The sequence below is a fragment of the Chelonia mydas genome, chromosome 14 (assembly GCF_015237465.2).
Source record: "Chelonia mydas isolate rCheMyd1 chromosome 14, rCheMyd1.pri.v2, whole genome shotgun sequence".
Lineage (NCBI taxonomy): Eukaryota > Metazoa > Chordata > Testudines > Cheloniidae > Chelonia > Chelonia mydas.
In genome coordinates this window covers 29,480,052-29,500,014 of record NC_051254.2, presented here as the reverse complement: position 1 = coordinate 29,500,014, position 19,963 = coordinate 29,480,052, and the positions used below count along the sequence as shown (strand labels likewise).

The following is a 19,963-nucleotide window of genomic DNA, read 5'->3' as shown; positions in this document are numbered from 1 at the left end:
CATTTGTGACTATCAGGCATCTTTAACGCAGATGGCCTCACTAAAGCGAGACAGGTCTGAAAGCTTTGGCCAGTCTCCCAGCAGACAACACTTGCTTCCACCCATCACTAATACACAGAGTACATAGCACTGACTGGTGAGTCGGCTGAACTCGCTATCTCAGACACCAGGGACCCAAAGCCCAGGGAATTCACAGAAGACTTACAGGTTGTTGAATTTGGTGCCATTGGCCCATTTCCAGAGCTGTCCAGGGTCCCTCCGGAGGCCAATCCAGTGGTCAAATCTGCCTTTATAGCGCAGCAGGAAAGCCTAAAAACAGCAGAGGGAGAGGTGGTGTCAGAGCACAGGCTCTGTGCACCAGAGAATCACAGGGATACACTGAAGGGCTCTGTTTTCAGGGAACGGCTGGGGATTTTCACCTCCCTCTTGCCCAGCTCTGGGTAATTCAGTATTAACTTTCCTATCCCAAACCTCGCCTCGCCTTACAGAACAGCTGAGCTCCCCTGCCCATCACAGGGGAAGGGGAAGAAAAGAGCCCAGCTGATCTCAATAAGGGATGCTGGGAAGGGCCAGGGATGAGAGAAGAGCCACCAACTCCTCAGCCAGAAGGGGCCAGGGCTAAGAGGAGCCCCCCCATCCTCATCTGGCTACCCAAGAGCACTGTCAAGTCATTCTGGGATCTCAGTACCCCTTTGGCCCCATGCCACCCAGAAGACACTCAAGCCAGCCTTGCCCTCGAGAGGGGCGGTCTCCTTTTGAGAGGGCTGACAGCGAGTGATCCCTGCAGTCAGACACGGACACTAGAGGTGCCCCGGGCCAGCCAGCCAGGCCTGGCATTCAGCAACTGGAAGCTCATTTACTCAGAGCTGCTCCTCGAGCCCAGGTTCTCCTGCAGCAGCTGCTGAGCCAAGACCAGAACGTTGCAATTCGAGCATCTCTCACCATTTCCTGCTCACTGGTGATCTCAGCCAGGGAGACGCTGAGCGCAGAGCAGTAGGTCAGGCTGTAGGTCCAGTTCCTTTCGGCCTCAGAGAAATTGTAGCATTTCCCTCGGTATCCGATCCAGCAACGGGCCCCGGTTCAGCTGACGGAAGCTTAGGTCTCCACGCTGAGAATGAGACAGCGACACGTGGTGTGAGTGAGACCCGCCACCCGCCAACGAGGAGAACAGGGGGAGATCAGCCCCTGCGCCCCAGGCTTCTGAGACCCCTCTAACCAGGGTGGGTACTGAAAGGCCGCGGGGGAGCCAGGAGGACGCTGGGAATCCAGCCCCAGAGGGGGGTTATCTGACTCTGCTCTCCCTCTCTTGGGTTCACATTCAACAGGGATGCAGCTGACAAGCAGCTCATGCCATGAAGCCCAGGACAGAGAGCTGGGCCCAAGCTCAGTGTTACAACATGGGGTGGGCAGAGAGCCCCAGAGGGAGGGGACAGTTACCAGGGGGCCAGCAGGGGGGCAATAATTAATGGGTAGGAGATTAACTTCAACATGATTTGCCAGGTCTAGTACCCCAAGGAGTTCTGCTAGCCTGGACTGCTGCCCCCTCCCCCTGCTCTGCGCTTTGCTTCCCTGGAGAGGCAGGTTGAGATGAAGATGGGAACAAACTCCTTTCCCTTCAGGAGACCGAACGCCCGCTGCCCGTCCTGTCCAGCGCAGCCAGCCAGGTTCACGGTCACCACAAACAGCTGCCATCTGCGCTTGCACACGCTGTCTGTGGAGGCGGGGACGACAACAGCGCGACGAGACCCTGCCCTGCCGAGGTCACCAATGGGTGGGTTTCACACTGCGTTAAGGGAGGTGTCGGTACTGCGTTCCATGGCTCATTTCAGTGACACGCCAGCACCTGCCCAGCACTGGGCACCACCCGGGGATGCAGGAAGGCCAGGCTGGCACCTCAGGGCGACACGCTGCAGGCAGAGGGCCCAGCTCATTGCTGACCTGCACCGTCAATCACCCCCACTCTGCACGGGTATCAGTGACCGTGCCTGGAGCCCGGCAACAGTGACTTGAGTGCTCAGAGATGGGCTGGGGGGAGCTAATGTCAGTCCCGACACAGAGAGTGCCCAGGTGCGGGGGTCTGGGAGGGAGCAGGAGGGGGGTCGGGGTCTGGGAGGGAGCAGGAGGAGGGTCTTGGAGGAACATCCCCCAGGAATCCTCTGTCCCAGGGGCAGAAGCCAGACAGGCCAGGAGGAGAGACTGACTGTGGTGGCTCCACGGGGAATGGGATGTGCAGAGAGGGGGAAGGGAAGGGTGAGAACTCACCTGCCAGGACAATGATGAGAACTAAGAACATGGTTGCGAGGGCGACTGCGAGCACAATTGTACTTGTCTTGTAGTTACATTTCCTGCAGTTAGGACAAGGATCTGAAACAGAAAGACCCGTCAGGCAGGGCCGCGAGGACACGTCTCCCCGACAGCACCAGGGCTGGAGCTGCCTTAGAACAGTGGTTCTCACCCACCGGTTCGTGTACCCCTGGGGGCAAGCAGGGTCTTCCACGGGGCACATCAACTCATCTAGAGATTTGCCTCGTGTTACGACAGGCTGCATAAAAAGTACTAAGTCAGTAGAAACTAAAATTTCATACAGACAATGACTCGTTTATACTGCTCGATAGACTATACACGGAAAGGTACAGCGTTTATAGTCCAATTGATCTATTTCATAATTAAATACACAACAATCAGAGAGTCAGCAATTTTTCCGGAATAGTGGCTGTGACACTTTTGTATTTTTATGTCCGATTTTGGAAGCAAGTGGTTTTTTTAAGTAAGATGAAACTTAGCAGAGTGCAAGACAAATCAGCCTCCTGACAGGGCGACAGTCGTCTGGAAAGGCTGAGAACCACTGGACTCGAACATGCACCGTTCTGTCGATTGCTCCTTCCGTCAGACGCTCTGGGAGAGGAGCCCGGAGGGTCAGGCTGGCTGGGGCTGGCAGAACAGCCCCTCCTTCCCCTCAGCCCGGTGCCCTCCCCTGGGCACTCCCAGCCCGGCTGCCAGGAGGCCTGGTGAGCTCAGGGGCACAGAGATAAGGACCCGCATGTCCTGGTGGCAGTTGCTCCAACTGCCCCTGTGACGAAGTGGGACTGTTCCTAATGTTTCCTCTGAATAGTGTGGGGGTGACTCAGTTCCCCTATGCAGTTCTTAAGTATCTAGGGGGTGGGGTAAGGGTGTATGATCATTGCAGAGCCCTAGAGGGCAGGTGTGTGCAGGAGTCTGGACACAGAGAATGGCCGACACCCTGTTTCCTGGCAACTGATGGCCTGAGCTCTTCCGCCCTGCAAGGTGAGAGCTAAAGGGTTGGAGAACAAAGGAATCAGGTGACCTCCTGGCCCGGGAAAGGAACAAAGCCCAGAGGAGGAGGGGCTGGAGGGAGTTTTTAGTTTGGGGCTGGCTGGGACATGGAGTGAAGGGCAGACGTGGTTGTCTGGCTCACTGCCCCCAAAATGGACCCAGCTGAGGGGTCCTGTTCTCTGCACCTGCAAGCTCTGTTTTAGACCATGTTCCTGTCATCTAATAAACCTCTGTTTTACTGGCTGGCTGAGAGTCAAGTCTGACTGCGAAGTTGGGGGTGCAGGACCTTCTGGCTTCCCCAGGAGCCCTGTCTGAGCGGACTCGCTGGGGGAAGCGCACGGAGGGGCAGAGGATGCTGAATGCTCCGAGGTCAGACCCAGGAAGGTGGAAGCTGTGTGAGCTGTGTGTCCTGAAGACAGGCTGCTCACAGAAAGGCGACTGCCCCAGAGTCCTGACTGGCTTCATGGGGAGCAGTTCCAGAGCATCGCCCGGGGACTCCGTGACAGCCCCCCCACCATCCCCACCCCCATTCTGCCCCCTGCCGAGCGCTGGCTGGGCCCACACTGCCGAGTGCCCCTGTCCCCGCACACTGGGGTCTCACACTGGCCATACACAGCAGAAGGGGGGAGAACGAACCTGGCAGAGATGGGCCAGGGCTGTCACAGGGGGTCTGACACACCCTGCCCAGGAGGGCCCTGCACGGCCCCACGGCCACCGCTGTGTGTGCCAGACAGCAGCTGTGAGCCAGGGATTGGTGCCCTGAGAGCCCCTGGGGGTGATCCAGTCCCTGCTGCCCACAGACGGGGGGTTGCTGGGCACTGGCTGCTGCCACTGAGAGCCTGGCCCCATGTAGGGCAGCCTCAGTGTCTCTCTCCAGCCTGTTCCCAGACAGTGACACCCCATTACCTGGCTCCCCTCCAGTCTCCAGGTGTCCATGGCCCTCAACAGGCCACTCCTGCAGCGGCTCTTCGCTCCCAGCAGGTCCAGCTGCTGGCCCCATCGTCTCTCTCAGTGACACTCGGGCGCACACGCTGCTGGAGACGCTGGGCTGGGGTCGGCTCCTCTCTGTGACTGGGTCCGATTCAGCAGCAGCAAAGCCGAGCTGGGGCGGGGGTCCTGGCCCTGGCTCCCCGCTCACCCTGCTCCGGACTCTCTGGCTGATCTGAAAGTCGAGACGGACCCAGCAGGACAGGTCAGTGGGGGGTGGGGCGCGATTTGTGGTTTCTCGTTCCCTGCCCAGCAGCCCAAGCCCCTGCCAGAGGCGGTGCCATGATGATTGAACCCCCTTAAACGCCATCGGCCCCTCCATCCCCCAGGGCTTCAGAGACCTGATCTGCCACAGGCCCCACCTGCCGCGCACCACCCCTGCGTGACAGGCACCCAGCTGGGGTTGACAGGAGCAAAAAACCCTCCCTCCCCACACGTACCTCCCGCAATCGAGAGCAAGTCGAGAATCCTAACAGGAGCGGGGAGCTGGTGGGCAGGGGAGAGAACCAGGATGGATTGAGTAAAATCAAGGCAATTAAATCACCAAGTCCAACGCCTCAATTGAAATGATCAATTTTAATCAACTTATCGATTTACACTTCAGTAATTTTCTAAGGCCAAGTGCCCACCCAGTGGGTGACAGAACCATTAAAACTTCATGTCCAAAACTTCCCCCATGGGGGGAGGGGCGGGGAAATTGTCGGAGTGGCCCTTTCCTTCCCCCTTGTTCACTGGGAACGCAGGCAGGGGGAGGATGCCCGTGGGAAACCACGGTTGGGGGTCCAGGGGTACAAAGTTGGGGGTACAGGGAGGAACAGTTCGCTGCTGACCTCCCCCCCAACTGGCTTGGGGCCATGTGAGGGGAAGGGCCCAGGTAGCTCCATGCTCCACACAGGTGCCCCATCCACAGCGAGCAGACCGGGGGTTGGGGGGGGGGCCACCAGACACGCCCAGCCCGAGGAGGGGGACGGGGGGGGCGCCCCACCCAGCCCGAGGAGGGAGGGGAGGGGGGGAAGGGGGACGGAGGGGCCCCACGCCCGCCCCAGCCCGAGGGGATGGGGGGAAGGGAGAGGGGGGACAAAGGGCCCCCCTCAGACCAGAAAAGGGGGGGAAGGGAGAAGGGGGACACAGGGCCCCCCCCAGCCTGGGAGAGCGGGGGAAGGGAGAGGGGGGACACAGGGCCCCCCCCAGCCCAGGAAAGGGGGGGAAGTGAGACAGGGACCCCCGCACCAGCCCAGGAAAGGGTGGAAAGTAGGACAGACGGGCCCCCCCAACCCTGAAAAAGGGGGAAGGGAGAGGGGGAACACAGGGTCCCCCCAAGCCTCGAAAAGGGGGAAAAGGGAGAAGGGGGACACAGGGCCCCCCCAAGCCCGGGAAAGGGGGGGAAGGCAGAGGGGGGAAAGAGGGCCCCCCACAGCCCGGGAAATGGGGGGAAGGAGTACACAGGGCCCCCCCAGCCCGGGAAAGGGGGGAAGGGAAAGGAGGGACCGAGGGACCCCCCCCAGCCCGGGAAATGGGGGAAAGGGAAAGGGGGGACAAAGGGCAACCCACCCTGGGAAAGGGGGGGAAGGGAAAGGGGGGACAGAGGGCCCCCCCAGCCTGGGAAAGGGGGAGAAGGGGGACAGAGGACCTCCCCTAGCCCGGGAAAGGGGGGGAAGGGAGACACAGGGCCCCCCAACCCCGGGAAAGGGGGGGAAGGGGGACAGAGGACCTCCCCTAGCCCGGGAAAGGGGGGGAAGGGAGACACAGGGCCCCCCCAACCCCGGGAAAGGGGGGGAAGGGGGACACAGGGCACCTCCCCAGCCCGGGAAAGGGAGGGAAGGGAGAGGGGGGACACAGGGCCCCCCCATCCTGGGAAAGGGGGGGAAGGGAGAGGGGGGACACAGGGCCCCCCCAGCCCGGAAAAGGGGGGGGGAGGGAGAGGGGGGACACAGGGCCCCCCCGAGCCAGGGAAATGGGGGGGGAAGGGTGAGGGATGACACACGATGACACATGGCCCCCCCAGCCCGGGAAAGGGAGGGGAAGGAGACAGAGGGGGGACACAGGGCCCCCCCCAGCCCGGCAAAGGGAGGGGGAGAGGACAGAGGGGGGACACAATGCCCCCACCAGGCGGGCAAGGGGGAGGGGCAGAGGGGGGACACAGGGCCCCCCCAGCACGGGAAAGGGGGGCGAAGGGGACACAGGGCCCCCCCAGCCCGGAAAAGGGGGGGAAGGGGACACAGGGCCCCCTCCCAGCCCGGGAAAGGGGAGGGGAAGGGGAAACAGGGCCCCCCCAGTCCGGGAAACGGGGGGGAAAAGGACAGAGGTAGGAAACAGGACCCCCGAGCCCAGGAAAGGGGTGGGAAGGGAGAGGGGGGACACAGGGCCCCCCCGGCCGGGCGGGGGGGGGAAGGGGACAGAGGGGGGACACAGGGCCCCCCGATCCCGGGAAAGGGGGGGGGAAGAGGACACAGGGCCCCCCCAAGCACGGGAGAGGGGGGACACAGGGCCCCCCCACCCCGGCAGAGGGGGAACACAGGGCCCCCCCCAGCCCGGGAGAGGGGGGGAAGGGGACAGAGGGGGGACACAGGGCCCCCCCCAGCCCGGCAAAGGGGGGGAAGGGGACAGAAGGGAGAAACGGGGCCCCCCCAGCCGGGAAATGGGTGGGGAAGGAGACAGAGGGGGGACACAGGGCCACCCCAGCCCGGGAAAGGGGACAGAAGGGGGACACAGGGCCCCCCCCAGCCCGTTAAAGGGGGGACACAGGGCCCCCCCCAGCCCGGGTAACGGGGGGGAAGGGGACACAGGGACCCCCAGTCCGGGAAAGGGGGGGGAAGGGGACAGAGGGGGGGACACAGGGCCCCCCCCAGCCCGGGAAGGGGAGGAAGGGGACACAGGGCCCCCCCAGCCCGGGAAAGGGGGGGGAAGGGGACAAAGGGGGAACACAGGGCCCCCCCAGACCGGGAAAGGGGGGGAAGGGAGAGGGGGGACACAGGGCCCCCCCAGCCCGGAAAAGGGGGTGGGAAGGGGACACAGGGCCCCCACCCAGCCTGGAAAATGGGGGGGAAGGGGACACAGGTCCCCCACCCAGCCCGGAAAAGGGGAGGGGAAGGGAGAGGGGGGACACAGGTCCCCCCCCAACCTGGAAAAGGGGGGGAATGGAGGAGGGGTACACAGGGCCCCCCCAGTCTGGGAAAGGGGGGGGGAAGGGGACAAAGGGGGGACACAGGACCCCCCCAGCCCGAGAAGGGGGGGGAAGGGGACTCAGGGCCCCCCAAGACCAGGAAATGCGTGAAGGGAGAGGGGAGAAACAGGGCCCCCCCCAGCCCGGGAGAGGGGGGGAAGGGAGAGGGGGGACACAGGGCCCCGCGCAGCCTGGGAGAGGGGGGAAACAGGGCCCCCCCCAGCCCAGGAAAGGGATGGGGAAGGGAGAGGGGGGACACAGGGCCCCCCCCAGCCAGGGAAAGGGGGGGGGAAGGGAGAGAGGGACACAGGGCCACCCCTGCCCGGGAAAGGGGGGGGAAGGGAGAGGGGGGACACAGGGCCCCTCGAGGTCTGGCAAAGGGGGGGAAAGGGAGAGAGGGGACACAGGGCCGCCCCAGCCCGGCAAAGGGGGGGAAGGGAGATGGGGGACAGAGGGTCCCCCCCAGCCCGGGAAAGGGGGGGAAGGGAGAGGGGGGACACAGGGCCCCCCCAGACCGGGAAAGGGGGTGGAAGGGGACTGAGGTGGGACACAGGGCCCCCCAAGCCAGGCAAAGGCGGGGGGAAGGGTACAGAGGGGGGACACAGGGACCCCCAGCCCGGCAAAGGGGGGGAAGGGGAGAGGGGGGGACACAGGGCCCCCCCAGCCCAGGAAAGGGGGGGAAGGGAGAGAGGGACACAGGTCCCCCACCCAGCCCGGGAAAGGGCGGGGAAGGGAGAGGGGGGACACAGGGCTCCCCCAGCCCGGGAAAGGGGGGGAAGGGGACACAGGGCCCCACCCAGCCCGGGAAAGAGGGGGGAAATGACAGGGGGGGACCCAGGGCCCCTCCCAGACCGGGAAAGGGGGGACCCAGGGCCCCCCTCCGCCCGGAAAAGGGGGGAGAAGGGAGAGGGGGGACACAGGGTCCCCCCAGCCCGGGAAAGGGGGGGGAAGGGGACACAGGGCCCCCCCAGTCCAGGAAAGGGGGGGGGAAGCGGACACAGGGCCCCACCAGCCCGGGAAAGGTGGGGAAGGGGACACAGGTCCCCCCCAGCCCGGGAAAAGGGGGGGGAAAGGAGGGGGGGCACAGGCCCCCCGCAGTCCAGGAAAGGGGGGGGAAGGGAGAGGGGGGACACAGGGCCCACCCCAGCCCGGGAAAGGGGGGGAAGGGGACAGAGGGGGGACAAAGGGCCCCCCCCAGCCCGGGAAAGGGGGGGGAAGGGAGAGGGGGGAGACAGGGCTCCCGCCAGCCCGGGAAAGGGGCGGGAAGGGAGAGGGGGGACACAGGGCCCCCCGCCAGACCGGGAAAGGGGGGGAAGGAGACAGAGGGGGGACACAGGGCCCCCCCCACCCGGCAAAGGGGGGGGAAGAGGACAGAGGGGGGACACAGGCCCCCCCCCAGGCGGGCAAAGGGGGGGAAGGGGACAGAGGGGGGACACAGGGCCCCCCCAGCCCGGGAAAGGGGTGGGAAGGGGACACAGGGGCCCCCCAATCCGGGAAAGGGGCGGGAAGGGGACACAGGGCCCCCCCAGCCCAGAAAAAGGGGGGGAAGGCAGAGGGGGGACACGGGGCCCCACCCAGTCCGGGAAAGGGGGGACACAGGGCCCCCCCAGCCTGGGTAAGGGGGGGGTAGGAGACACAGGGCTCCCCCAGTCTGGGAAAGGGCGCGGAAGGAGACAAAGGGCCCCCCCCAGCCCGGCAAAGGGGAGGGGAACGGAGAGGGGGGACACAGGGCCCCCCCCAGCCCGGGAAAGGGTGGGGAAGGGGACAGAGGGGGGACACAGGGCCCCCCCAGCCCGGCAAAGGGGGGAAGGGGAGAGAGGGGGGACACAGGGCCCCCCCAGCCCAGGAAAGGGGGGGAAGGGGACACACGGCCCCCCCCAGCCCGGGAAAGGGTGGGGAAGGGGACACAGGGCCCCACCCAGCCCGGGAAAGGCGGGGGGGAAGGGGACAGAGGGAGGACACAGGGCCCCCCGAGCCCGGAAAAGAGGGGGGAAATGACAGGGGGGGACCCAGGGCCCCTCCCAGACCGGGAAAGGGGGGACCCAGGGCCCCCCTCCGCCCGGAAAAGGAGGGAGAAGGGAGAGGGGGGACACAGGGCCCCCCCAGCCCGGGAAAGGGGGGGGAAGGGGACACAGGGCCCCCCCAGTCCAGGAAAGGGGGGGGAAGCGGACACAGGGCCCCACCAGCCCGGGAAAGGTGGGGAAGGGGACACAGGGCCCCCCCAGCCCGGGAAAAGGGGGGGGAAAGGAGGGGGGGCACAGGCCCCCCGCAGTCCAGGAAAGGGGGGGGAAGGGAGAGGGGGGACACAGGGCCCACCACAGCCCGGGAAAGGGGGGGAAGGGGACAGAGGGGGGACAAAGGGCCCCCCCAGCCCGGGAAAGGGGGGGGAAGGGAGAGGGGGGAGACAGGGCTCCCGCCAGCCCGGGAAAGGGGCGGGAAGGGAGAGGGGGGACACAGGGCCCCCCCCAGGCTGGCAAAGGGGGGGGAAGGGGACAGAGGGGGGACACAGGGCCCCCCCAGCCCGGGAAAGGGGTGGGAAGGGGACACAGGGGCCCCCCAATCCGGGAAAGGGGCGGGAAGGGGACACAGGGCCCCCCCCAGCCCGGAAAAAGGGGGGGAAGGCAGAGGGGGGACACGGGGCCCCACCCAGTCCGGGAAAGGGGGGACACAGGGCCCCCCCAGCCTGGGTAAGGGGGGGGAAGGAGACACAGGGCTCCCCCAGTCTGGGAAAGGGGGCGGAAGGGGACACAGGGCCCTCCCCAGCCCGGAAAAGGGGAGGGGAACGGAGAGGGGGGACACAGGCCCCCCCAGTCCGGGAAAGGGGGGTCAAAGGGGACACAGGCTGCCCCCAGCCTGGGAAAGGGGGGACCCAGGGCCCCTCCCATCCCGGGAAAGGGGGGAGACAGGGCCCCCCCCAGCCCGGTAAAGGGGGGGGAAGGAGACAGAGGGCCCCCCCAGCCCGGGAAAGGGGGGGGGAAGGGGACACAGGGTCCCCCGCAGCCCGGGAAAGTGGGGACACAGGGCCCCCCCCCGCCCGTGAGGGGGGGGAAGGGAGAGGAGGGAGACAGGACCCCCCCCAGCCCGGGAGAGGGGGGACACAGGGCACCCCCGAGCCCGGGAGAGGGGGGGAAGAGAGAGGGGGGACACAGGGCCCCCCCAAGCCCAGAAAGGGGGGGGAAGGGGACAGAGGGGGACACAGAGCCCACTCCCGGCCTGGGAAAGCGGGGGAAGGGGACACAGGGCCCCCCCAGCCCGGAAAAGGGGAGGGGAAGGGAGAGGGGGGACACAGGGGCCCCCCAGTCCGGGAAAGGGGGGGAAGGGGACACAGGGCCCCCCACAGCCTGGGAAAGTGGGGACACAGGGCCCCCCCGCCTGTGAGGGGGGGGAAGGGAGAGGGGGGAGAGAGGACCCCCCCAGCCCGGGAGAGGGGGGACACAGGGCCCCCCCAAGCCCAGGAAATGGGGGGGAAGGGGACAGAGGGGGGACACAGGGCCCCCTCAGCCCGGCAAAGGGTGGGGAAGGGGACAGAGGAGGGACACAAGGACCCCCCAGCCCGGGAGAGGGGGGGAAGGGGACACAGGGCCCCCCCAGCCCGGAAAAGGGGGGGAATGGAGAGGGGGGACACAGGGCCCCCCCAAGCCCAGAAAGGGGGGGGAAGGGGACAGAGAGGGGACACAGGGCCCCCTCAGCCCGGCAAAGGGTGGGGAAGGGGACAGAGGAGGGACACAGGGCCCCCCCCCCGGCCCGGGAAAGGGGGGGAAGGGGACACAGGGCCCCCCCAGCCCAGAAAAGGGGAGGGGAAGGGAGAGGGGGGACACAGGGGCCCCCCAGCCCGGGAAAGGGGGGAGAAGGGGACACAGGGCCCCCCGCAGCCCGGGAAAGTGGGGACACAGGGCCCCTCCCAGCCCAGGAAACGGGGGACACAGGGCCTCCCCCAGCCTGGGAGATGGGGGGGAAGGGAGAGGGGGGAGACAGGGCTCCCGCCAGCCCGGGAAAGGGGAGGGAAGGGAGAGGGGGGACACAGGGCCCCCCCCAGCCCGGTAAAGGGGGGGGGAAGGAGACAGACGGGGGACACAGGGCCCCCCCCCGAGGCGGGCAAAGGGAGGGGGAAGGGGACATAGGGGGGACACAGGGCCCTCCCAACCCAGGAAAGGGGGGGGAAGGGGACACAGGGCCCCCCCCAGCCCAGGAAAGGGGTGGGAAGGGGACAGAGGTAGGAAGCAGGGCCCCCCAAGCCCAGGAAAGGGGGGGGAAGGGAGAGGCGGGACACAGGGCCCCCCGAGCAAGGGAAAGGGGGGGAAGGGGACACAGGGCCCGCCAAGCACGGGAGAGGGGGGACACAGGGCTGCCCCCAGGCCGGGAAAGAGGGGGAAGGGAGAGGGGGGACACAGGGCCCCCCAGCCCAGGGAAGGGGACACAGGGCCCCCCCCAGCCCGGGAAAGGGGGGAAGGGGACATAGGGCCCCCCCACCCCGGGAAAGGGGGGGAAGGGAGAGGGGGACACAGGGCCCCCCCAGCCCGGGAAAGGGGGGAAGGAGACAGAGGGGGGACACAGGACCCCCCCAGCCCGGGAAAGGGGGGGAAGGGAGAGAAGGGACACAGGGCCCCCCCCAGACTGAGAAAGGGTGGGGAAGGGGACAGAGGGGGGACACAGGCCCCCCCCCCAGCCAGGGAAAGGGGGGAAGGGGACAGAGGGAGGACACAGTCATCCCAGAGGTCCTGGATGCCATGCTGGGGAACCTGCTGGCAGAGTCCCCAGACACAGACAGGCTCCACTTCATCTTGGAGGTGAGCCCCAATTCACCTTAACTCTTTGGGGGACTGGTAAGGAGAGACTGGAAGATCCATTTTCTACTCTGTCCTCCCAGCTGGGTCCCCAGTGGGCCTTCCTTGGTCGGGGAGGTCAGTGCAATGCAGTGTCAGGTCCTTCCTTCTTGAGGGACAGAGGAAGGAGCTGGGACTCCAAGCCAGAGCTCTGCCTGGTTCTGCTGAGCACAAACCACAGGGCTCCTGGCTGTCTTGGGGCGTGAGAGTCTGAAAACCCACCCTTCCCCCACCCCTCCAACACACACACCCCATGAGATTGGGGAGATGGTTCTCAGAGAAGAGGAACTTGCTCCTTCCTAGAGAAACAGGAGGATCCCAGGGAATCAGCCCTTCCCTCTGATCTGCTCTGAAATTCCTGGGGGGATTGTGCTCTCAGTCACTCCCTACATCCCCCCAAGGATTTGCGTAGCAGGGAAGGGCCGAGGGTTCAGTCTCCTTTCTGGTGAACTGTTCAGGAATCAGGAGTTCTGGGAGGATGGGACCAGCCCCGACCCCGAACATTGTCCCAGTCTAGAGAGACGCTGAGAAGTTGTGACCTGCAGGGTACAAGCTGCGTCCTGGGGGAAAGAATCCCCTTCTAAAGCTCTGCCATCAATGACTCAGATATTCCCCCCTGCACAGAATGTCTCAGGCCCCTGGGGCTGGGGGCATGGGGCTCATTTGCAAAGCAGGTGCACCTGGCCACTGAGTCTGACCTGCCTCCTTTCCCCACAGCATGTCAACTTGTGGGTCGTGTCCAGGGTGTCGCAGGAGCGAGCCAGGGCTATCAGGAGCAGCACAGCCCTGCTGAGATACACAGTCACCCTCCCTGAGTTTGACGTAAGTGAGCTCCGAGCCCAGCTTGCTGGCTCCAGGCGGAGGTGGGCTGGCTCCAGCGGGCTGCAGGATCTGCTGCTGCCGGGGCTGTGGCTTAGGAGGGTTCTTCATGGGGAGGCAGAGTGAGAGCAGGGACTGAGCTAGGCTTGAGTCAAGTTCTTCTTGTCCTGGTTCAGTGTTGTCCCTGGGCCTTTAAGGGGCCCATGCTCCAGCCCCTGCTTGGCATCCCAAAGCAGCTCCGGGCTCCCTTGGCAGCAGAGCAAATGAAGGGTCGATCTCAAGCTCCTCTCCCCCAGCATCTTCTGCAGAGGGGCTAAGGGGAAGGAGGCCTCTGGCCCAGGGGGGACAGGGAGCTGACAGGAAAATGCTGATGGAGTCCCCTCTCCTCTCCCTTCCATTAGATCTCAGCCGAGTTCCCTAGGATCGGTCACCATGTGGCCCAGCTGGCTCTGTTTGTCAGCGAGCCAGACAAGGACATCAGCCGGCAGGCCAGGGAGGGGACTTACCGGCTCTACCAACTGCTGCTCCAACAGAGGGGTAAGGAACCCAGCTGGGACACGGAACCCAATAGGGGACTGAGAGTGATCACAGGTGGATAATGGGACCCCAGACCAGTTCTCTCAGACTGACCCCAGCTGGAGGACAAGTCTCTCTCTGCCTCTGTTCTTCTCCACTCCACTGTGCAGCCACCAATGGGATTGGAAGGACACAGAAACTGCAACCAGAATGTGGAGAAAAGTCTCTCTCTCTCTCTTCCAGGCCTGACCATACATGACGCGGAAGATCTCTGGTGCTATGACTGGCACCAGGACAGAAGGCTCTTGGGTTACAAGAATACAGCCAGAGTGGGGGAGGTAAGGACACTGTGCCAGGGCTTGACACAGCTCAGGGAGTGGGGCTGGCTGGGTTCCCTGCAGTGGATGCCTCCTGGAGACAGGAAAAGAGCCCACTCCTTATTTCCAGTTCAGAGTTCCTCATCCAGCAACCAGTGGGACAGGCTGGTGCTAAAGGTCCCACATTGGAACCTCGCTAGTTGCCGTGATTTGAGTGTCTTACATGGCTGCATTGCTACGTGGCATAAGGAGAATCCCCGGGTGGGTGAGTTAATATAAGATTATGGCTCTGGGTGTCTTTCTGCTCCTTGTCCCCCTGGCTGATCCCCAAGTGTCTGAGACGAGGGCACTGGGTCAGTCAGTCACGATTGCTTGATCAGACCCTTGTTTAATTCCCTGTACCCTGAAGAAGAAGAGAAAGGAGGTGGGCTTTGCCCAATTCCATTGCGGGTCAGGAAGCAGAATGCCCCAACCTGGGAACTGGGTAGGGGACATAGTGAGCTTCAGAGCCAATATGGACCACATGTGCCCCCCTCATGTCTCCAGACCCGGCCAGGGAATGGCAGAGTATCTGGATCTCAGCCACTGTTCCAAAGGAGCACATTGTCACTGAGCCAAGTTGCGGCTCCTTGCTGCACAAGTAGAAAATCAAAGACACCCCCCGCCCCCGTCTCAAAACTGTGGTGAGAATATCCAAACCTTCGAACACACCGTAACACAGTGCCCCCAGCCTGGAGTCAAAGGTGAAATGGGTGATTTCCACAACATCACAGAGGAGGCCTTGGAGTGGCTCCTGGATCGACAAGGGCATCGACAGAACACTGCTCCACAGATGCCCCGTGAAAGAGACTGTGTGAGCTTGTCCCACCTCCCACAAGCTGAATTGCTGCAGCGGAAGAAAAGTCTCCGAGGAGCGTCTGTGATAGGGACTGGGCCATGAGTCTCCTTGTCCTTGTCAGGCTGCAGGTTGGATTCCCTGTGAAGAAACCAAGGAGCTGCAGAGGCCATTCCCAGCGACGAGAGAAATCACTAAGCTGCGGGGAAGAGACCTTTGGTCTGTCAGCTCCAACCCCCTCGCCCCCCACAACACAAACACACACTCCTCTAGCCTCTGAGGTGCAGGAGATCTCTCTACTGGAAGCAACACAGGGTCCCCTGTGGTCTCTGTGTCCTGCACAGCAGAGTGGGCCTGCTCACACACATTAGAGATCCATTTCCAGCCCATTCTGGCCCCTGCCATAAATTGCCCTCCCGAAAGAGCCACTGGAGGCTTTGGTCCCTAAGCATCTGCGACCTTTTAAGAAAGGGGCTTCCCTGAGCCCTGGGATCCTGAAAGCCTCCTGGGGAATGAAGTGCCTTGGCCACAGCAGCTCTCTTCCCTGCCCTTTGGGGCACTAGAGGCCATTGTACGGCCAGGACTGGGAGGCTGGCTGTGGGCAATCTGCTCGAGCCTCGTGTCCTCTTGGTTTTAGGTCTTTGGAAAATTCTTCTCCATCGGTCAGAAAAGATCCTTCCTGCAGACAGCAGTGCTGGCCATCCACGACCCCCTGCTGCGTGTCAGCCAGGCGGGGCTGGTGCTCGTCTACTCCCTCCTGGGGGAAGCCCAGCAACAGATGGGGGACACGGTAAGCAGCTGCAATCGACTCAGGAGCTTGAGGTGGGGGCCAGGGCCTCATTCCCATCCTATTGCCATTCGCTGGCCTGGTGGCAAGGAGCCTAGTGGGGACTTCTGGACTTCATGGACTTCTGTTCTTAGGATGTGGTGCTCTGCTATCACTCCTGGGAAGGACAGGAGAGTCCCCTAAGTGCCCTCTGGGAACCTTTCCTGCCCCACAGAGCTGCACCCATTTCCCCATAGCCTAGTGTCCATGTCACCCGAGCCACCATCGAGAGTTGCTCCCTTCCCTGGCAGCCTGGGAGGCCAAGGACTGAGCAGGAAGGGCTGAGGCACATGGGCGTGGGAAGCTGGTCTTGCTGCTGGTAGGGCTGGACCCACTCTCGAGAGATTGGGAGGATTCAGTCAGCAGGGGCTGCTGACCTGCCCCGTTCACCAGGGCTGCCATCCCGTGGCTTCAGCTTTTGTCACTGGGGTGACTTGGGGAAAGGTCTCAAGCTCTCCCCATCCCACTTCACTGCTGCCAGAATCCCTACTGCCCCCCGCCACCCTGCTAGAGCCCCCTCCCTGCCCTACCTGGGTGGGGATGGAGGTCTGGGTGGAGGAGAGGGTTCTACGAACTTGAGCGGTGTCCCCAGGTGGGTTGGAGGTGGAACAGCTGTCAGGGGCACGGATGGGGAGGTGGCAGGAGCTCACCCTCCAAGGAGGGGGGTTGGCACTGGAGGTCACTAGAGAGGACAGCAAGCCTCCATCCTGGGGGGTCGGAAGGATGAATCCACCACTCAGACATGAGCAGCTGCGGGGTGGAAATGATGGTGCTGATTCCAGGTGCCCTTCATCCACTCTGATTCCTGGGGAGTGTCTCCGTCTCTGACATGTTCTCATTCCCCTGCAGCACGAGGATGTCACAGCCAAGGTCATGGGCCAGCTTCACACCATCCGGCACTTGCACCAGATGCCCGAGGTGCTGCAAGGGCTGTGGCTCATCTGATGCTCTTAAAGGTTCCCCTCCCTGTTCAGCAAGTCCCGCTCCCTGCTGCAGGTACTGCTCTGTCTCACTGTAAATGGGGGGCTAGTGGAAGAGGAAATGGAGGCCCCTGGCACTCACAGAAATTCTCTCCCCTCTCTGTGGAGCCGGGTCCTTCCCTCGGCCCCCCAGATTTCTTCATCTGGGGCAGGAGCTCTTTCCCTCACACCCATACCCCTCCCCTCTTTCCTTGATCTCACCCCCATCCCATTCTCCGTGCTCCCAGGTAGAGATCTTCCTGCCCCATATGGCGCAGAAGGACCTTTGTGTCAGAGCTACAGACTGTCTGCCCAACTGAAGCTCAGGAAGCTCCACATTTGAGGAGGTGAGGATGGGACAGAGGCTCAGGGCTAGCTTCATCTCCTGCCCTTTATTCTTCCTTTGGCCCTTCTCTGGGCTCTCAGAGTGTGACATGAAGAGGAGCCACCTCCCCCCATGTCTTCTAGGCCCTGGGGTGTGTGACAGCCTCCCAGATGGGTGCAGTCAGAAGCTGAACCACCTCAGGGAGCAATGGGGGCAGGTCCCTGGTCCAAGGAAACCAAGCAGTAGTAGTTCTCAAAGAGGCTGAGAGGGAAGACCCCACTCCCTCATGGAGGTAAGAGCCATTGACTTCTTTGGGCATATGGGTTTCTTGGGGGAGAAATGGGATCCCTGCTGCATAGCCTGGCTGGGAGCTTCCCCCATCCCTGGGACAGAGACATCTCCATCAATGTGCCACCCTTGTTTTTTTCCTAGCAAGAGGCTCCCCAGAGAACTCCTCCTCAAACCTGTTCTCCTGGGAGCATTTCTGGGAGGAGGCTCCCGTCCCTCAGTCTCCAACTCTATCATGCAGTCTCTTTCACCTAACATCTCCGCCCTCCAGCTCCACTTCCCGCAGCAGGACAAACAGACCTTCAGCTCCTAGAGAACAGACTCTGACCTCCTTCTGATCAGTAATGGGGTTTCACCATCCCCTCAACAAACCTGTGAGCCGGGCTGGACCGGATTTGAAGGAGGAGGGTATCGAAGAGGGTGGCTTGGCCTATGGCTGCCTAGCCTGGGGCTAGGCCAAATTGATGACTAAGTGAGCCCCACCTGAGAGGAAACAAGGGGAAACAGCAGCAAAAGTCCAGAAGCAGAGCGAGCTGTTCAGTCGACGGCCTTGGGCCAAACCCTGGAGTCCAGGGTAGGACTGGGTTCTCTCACCGTCCTTAAGGAAGGGGACATAGAAGACCACAGAAACCCAAGAAGGGCAGGCCGAGCCGAAATCAGGCTGAGGAAGAACTCCCCACGAGGGTGGAAGGCCTTGTTTCTGTTCAAGACATTTTTGGACTTTGTTTGCAAGGAGCACGACACAGGAAGGAGTGGACTAGAGGCCAGTCACCTGGTTGGAGGGCTGAGTTCCCAGCCAACAAACTGCAAGAGTGAGTCTCAGCGGGGTTGCTAGCCCAGCGAGAAAGCGGTGACACGAGGCCTGGCCAGCATCTAGCGGTGAGTGAACTCTAGTACGCACCTGCTTCCATTCTGGAAACAGCCTGGTATTGGAGAGTGGGTGGGGAGAGCAGGGAGGTGGGAGGGGTTCCTGAGGCTGGGGTGGGGAGGAAGCTGTGGGGCTGGGAGGGGAAGGACATGGCCCAGCTTGTGGGAGGGATCCTGCTGGCTGTGTCTGGAGCCCTGTGTAGCCTCTTCTGTGGGAAGTTCCTATGGGTCAGTGGGGCCTGAATCTCTCCTGCTCCTTTGGTCTCTTTGGGCTTCACAGGAGACGTCTGGTGAACTGCCCTTGGACTCTGGGCCCAGCACCGCTCAGAAATTATTCGCTACCTTCAGAGAAACAGGGCACAGCTCAGCCTGTTGGGTAGGCTGGAGACTCACACTTCACTGGAACACACAAAACTGAGGTGCTTTGGGAAGCACAGTAACAAAGAAGAGATTTAAGTGAAACTAAGCAAGAGAAAGAGACAAATTTCAAACAGAGAAACAAAACACAACACACTTTGTAGTGACTTAAACTGAACCTTAACAAGTCACAATCTTTGCCTTAGCAGTTTCCAGACTAACATCTCAGCTTTCCTAACAGACCTTCTTTGATGTCCCTGTAGGGTACAAAACTTCTCTGTCGAATCCGCTGATTTGATTGCTTCGTCTTGTGGTTTCAGACCCTCTGTTCTTCTTCTGGGCTGCCTAGACCCTGACTGTAACATCTCTCTGGCCCAGCCTCTTACACAGATGTGTGCTGCAGCCAACCCAGCGCAGGGAGCAGTGGGGACAGATGATCTCATCCTGTCAGACCAAGAAACAAGGGTCCCAATGAGGCTTAGATGGAAGATCCCATACATCTCCTGGAGGTAAGAACCGTCCACTCTTCTGGGCACTTGGGACTGTTGCAACAAAGAGGGGGCTCCTGTTCCATAGCCTATTTGTCATCATGACTGTTTTTTTATTCTCAGAGGATGCGTCCGGCACCCTGGAGACTGTTTCGTGCAGGAGGTTTGAGCGGGGAGAGATCACTCACTGTCATGACCCATGGGTCATTAACCCGGGTCTGCAGAGTTCCTGGGAGCAGCCACCCTCCAGCACGCCACCTGGAAGCCTACGAAAAACTGCTTAGCTAGGACTGACGAAGTCCAGCCCCAGTTTGAGGCTCCGATTGGCAGAGTCACAGAGCAGCTAATCAGCCCCCGAGACCTCCTTAAACCAGCAGCAGGAAGAAGAAGCTGTCTGAACCCCCGACCTCCCACCCGCCCCCTCTGGACCGTGTGTTGGCTGTTCCTGCTCCCACTCCCCAGGCTTGATTTCCTGGCATGCGGACTCGGGGTGACTCATCTGACTTGAGGTGCTGAACACAATTTGGTCTTTTGCTTCTGCTCTTCCAGTGTCCTGACCCAGCTGACTCTCGACTCCTGTCTTGTGAGTGTGGACTCTGCCTCTGACCACTAGGTCTGGCTGCCCATGACCCGGCCATGACACTGACTTTTCTACAATTCCTCCAATGCCCTTTTCTGCTCTCCGGCTCTGCTCTCCCAGCAAGACACACCAATCCCTTGGCTCCCAGAGTCCTGCTTGCCTGCTATTCAAGGGCTCAGGGGGAGAGCTTGTCTTGCCCCCTCCCCCACCACAGCTGCTTTTCCTCGGGAACTCTCCCTAGCGCAGAGGAGAATCTGTCCTGGCAGCAATTCAGGAAGTCACGGAAGGGACGGTCTGCTCAGCTCCCTCTACAATGCCATTGCCTGAGACCACTACGAGTGGGTGCCCAGTGACTGCGCCGGCAGCTCCTTGAGAGACTCCTGGGGGCAGGGTAGTTGTGTTTCCCGGTGACCGCAGGAAGCCATGCAAAGAGTGCGGCATTGAGGAGACTCTCCTGCTGTCCCAAAGGGTTTCTGTTCTCCTGCACGGTCAGACCGTGGGGCCGGCTGGCAGAATGGG

The 19,963-nt window shown here is 62.8% G+C and overlaps 1 protein-coding gene and 1 long non-coding RNA gene across 2 annotated transcripts; one reads left to right on the top strand and one right to left on the bottom strand.

Moving 5' to 3' along the window:
* Nucleotides 1-201: 201 nt before the first annotated feature.
* LOC122462924 lies at nt 202-4,973 on the bottom strand. The gene is made up of 4 exons (XM_043528499.1): nt 4,201-4,973; nt 2,263-2,364; nt 1,005-1,108; nt 202-309 (listed from the first exon to the last, which is right to left on the bottom strand). Exons 1-4 carry the CDS (start codon nt 4,601-4,603, stop codon nt 202-204), a joined length of 717 nt encoding a protein of 238 aa, XP_043384434.1. The 5' UTR covers nt 4,604-4,973.
* A 7,198-nt stretch (nt 4,974-12,171) lies between these two features.
* LOC122462992 lies at nt 12,172-13,942 on the top strand. The gene is made up of 4 exons (XR_006285915.1): nt 12,172-12,231; nt 12,985-13,089; nt 13,488-13,623; nt 13,846-13,942. It is a non-coding gene; the product is annotated as an uncharacterized LOC122462992 (long non-coding RNA).
* The last annotated feature ends 6,021 nt before the right edge of the window (nt 13,943-19,963 follow it).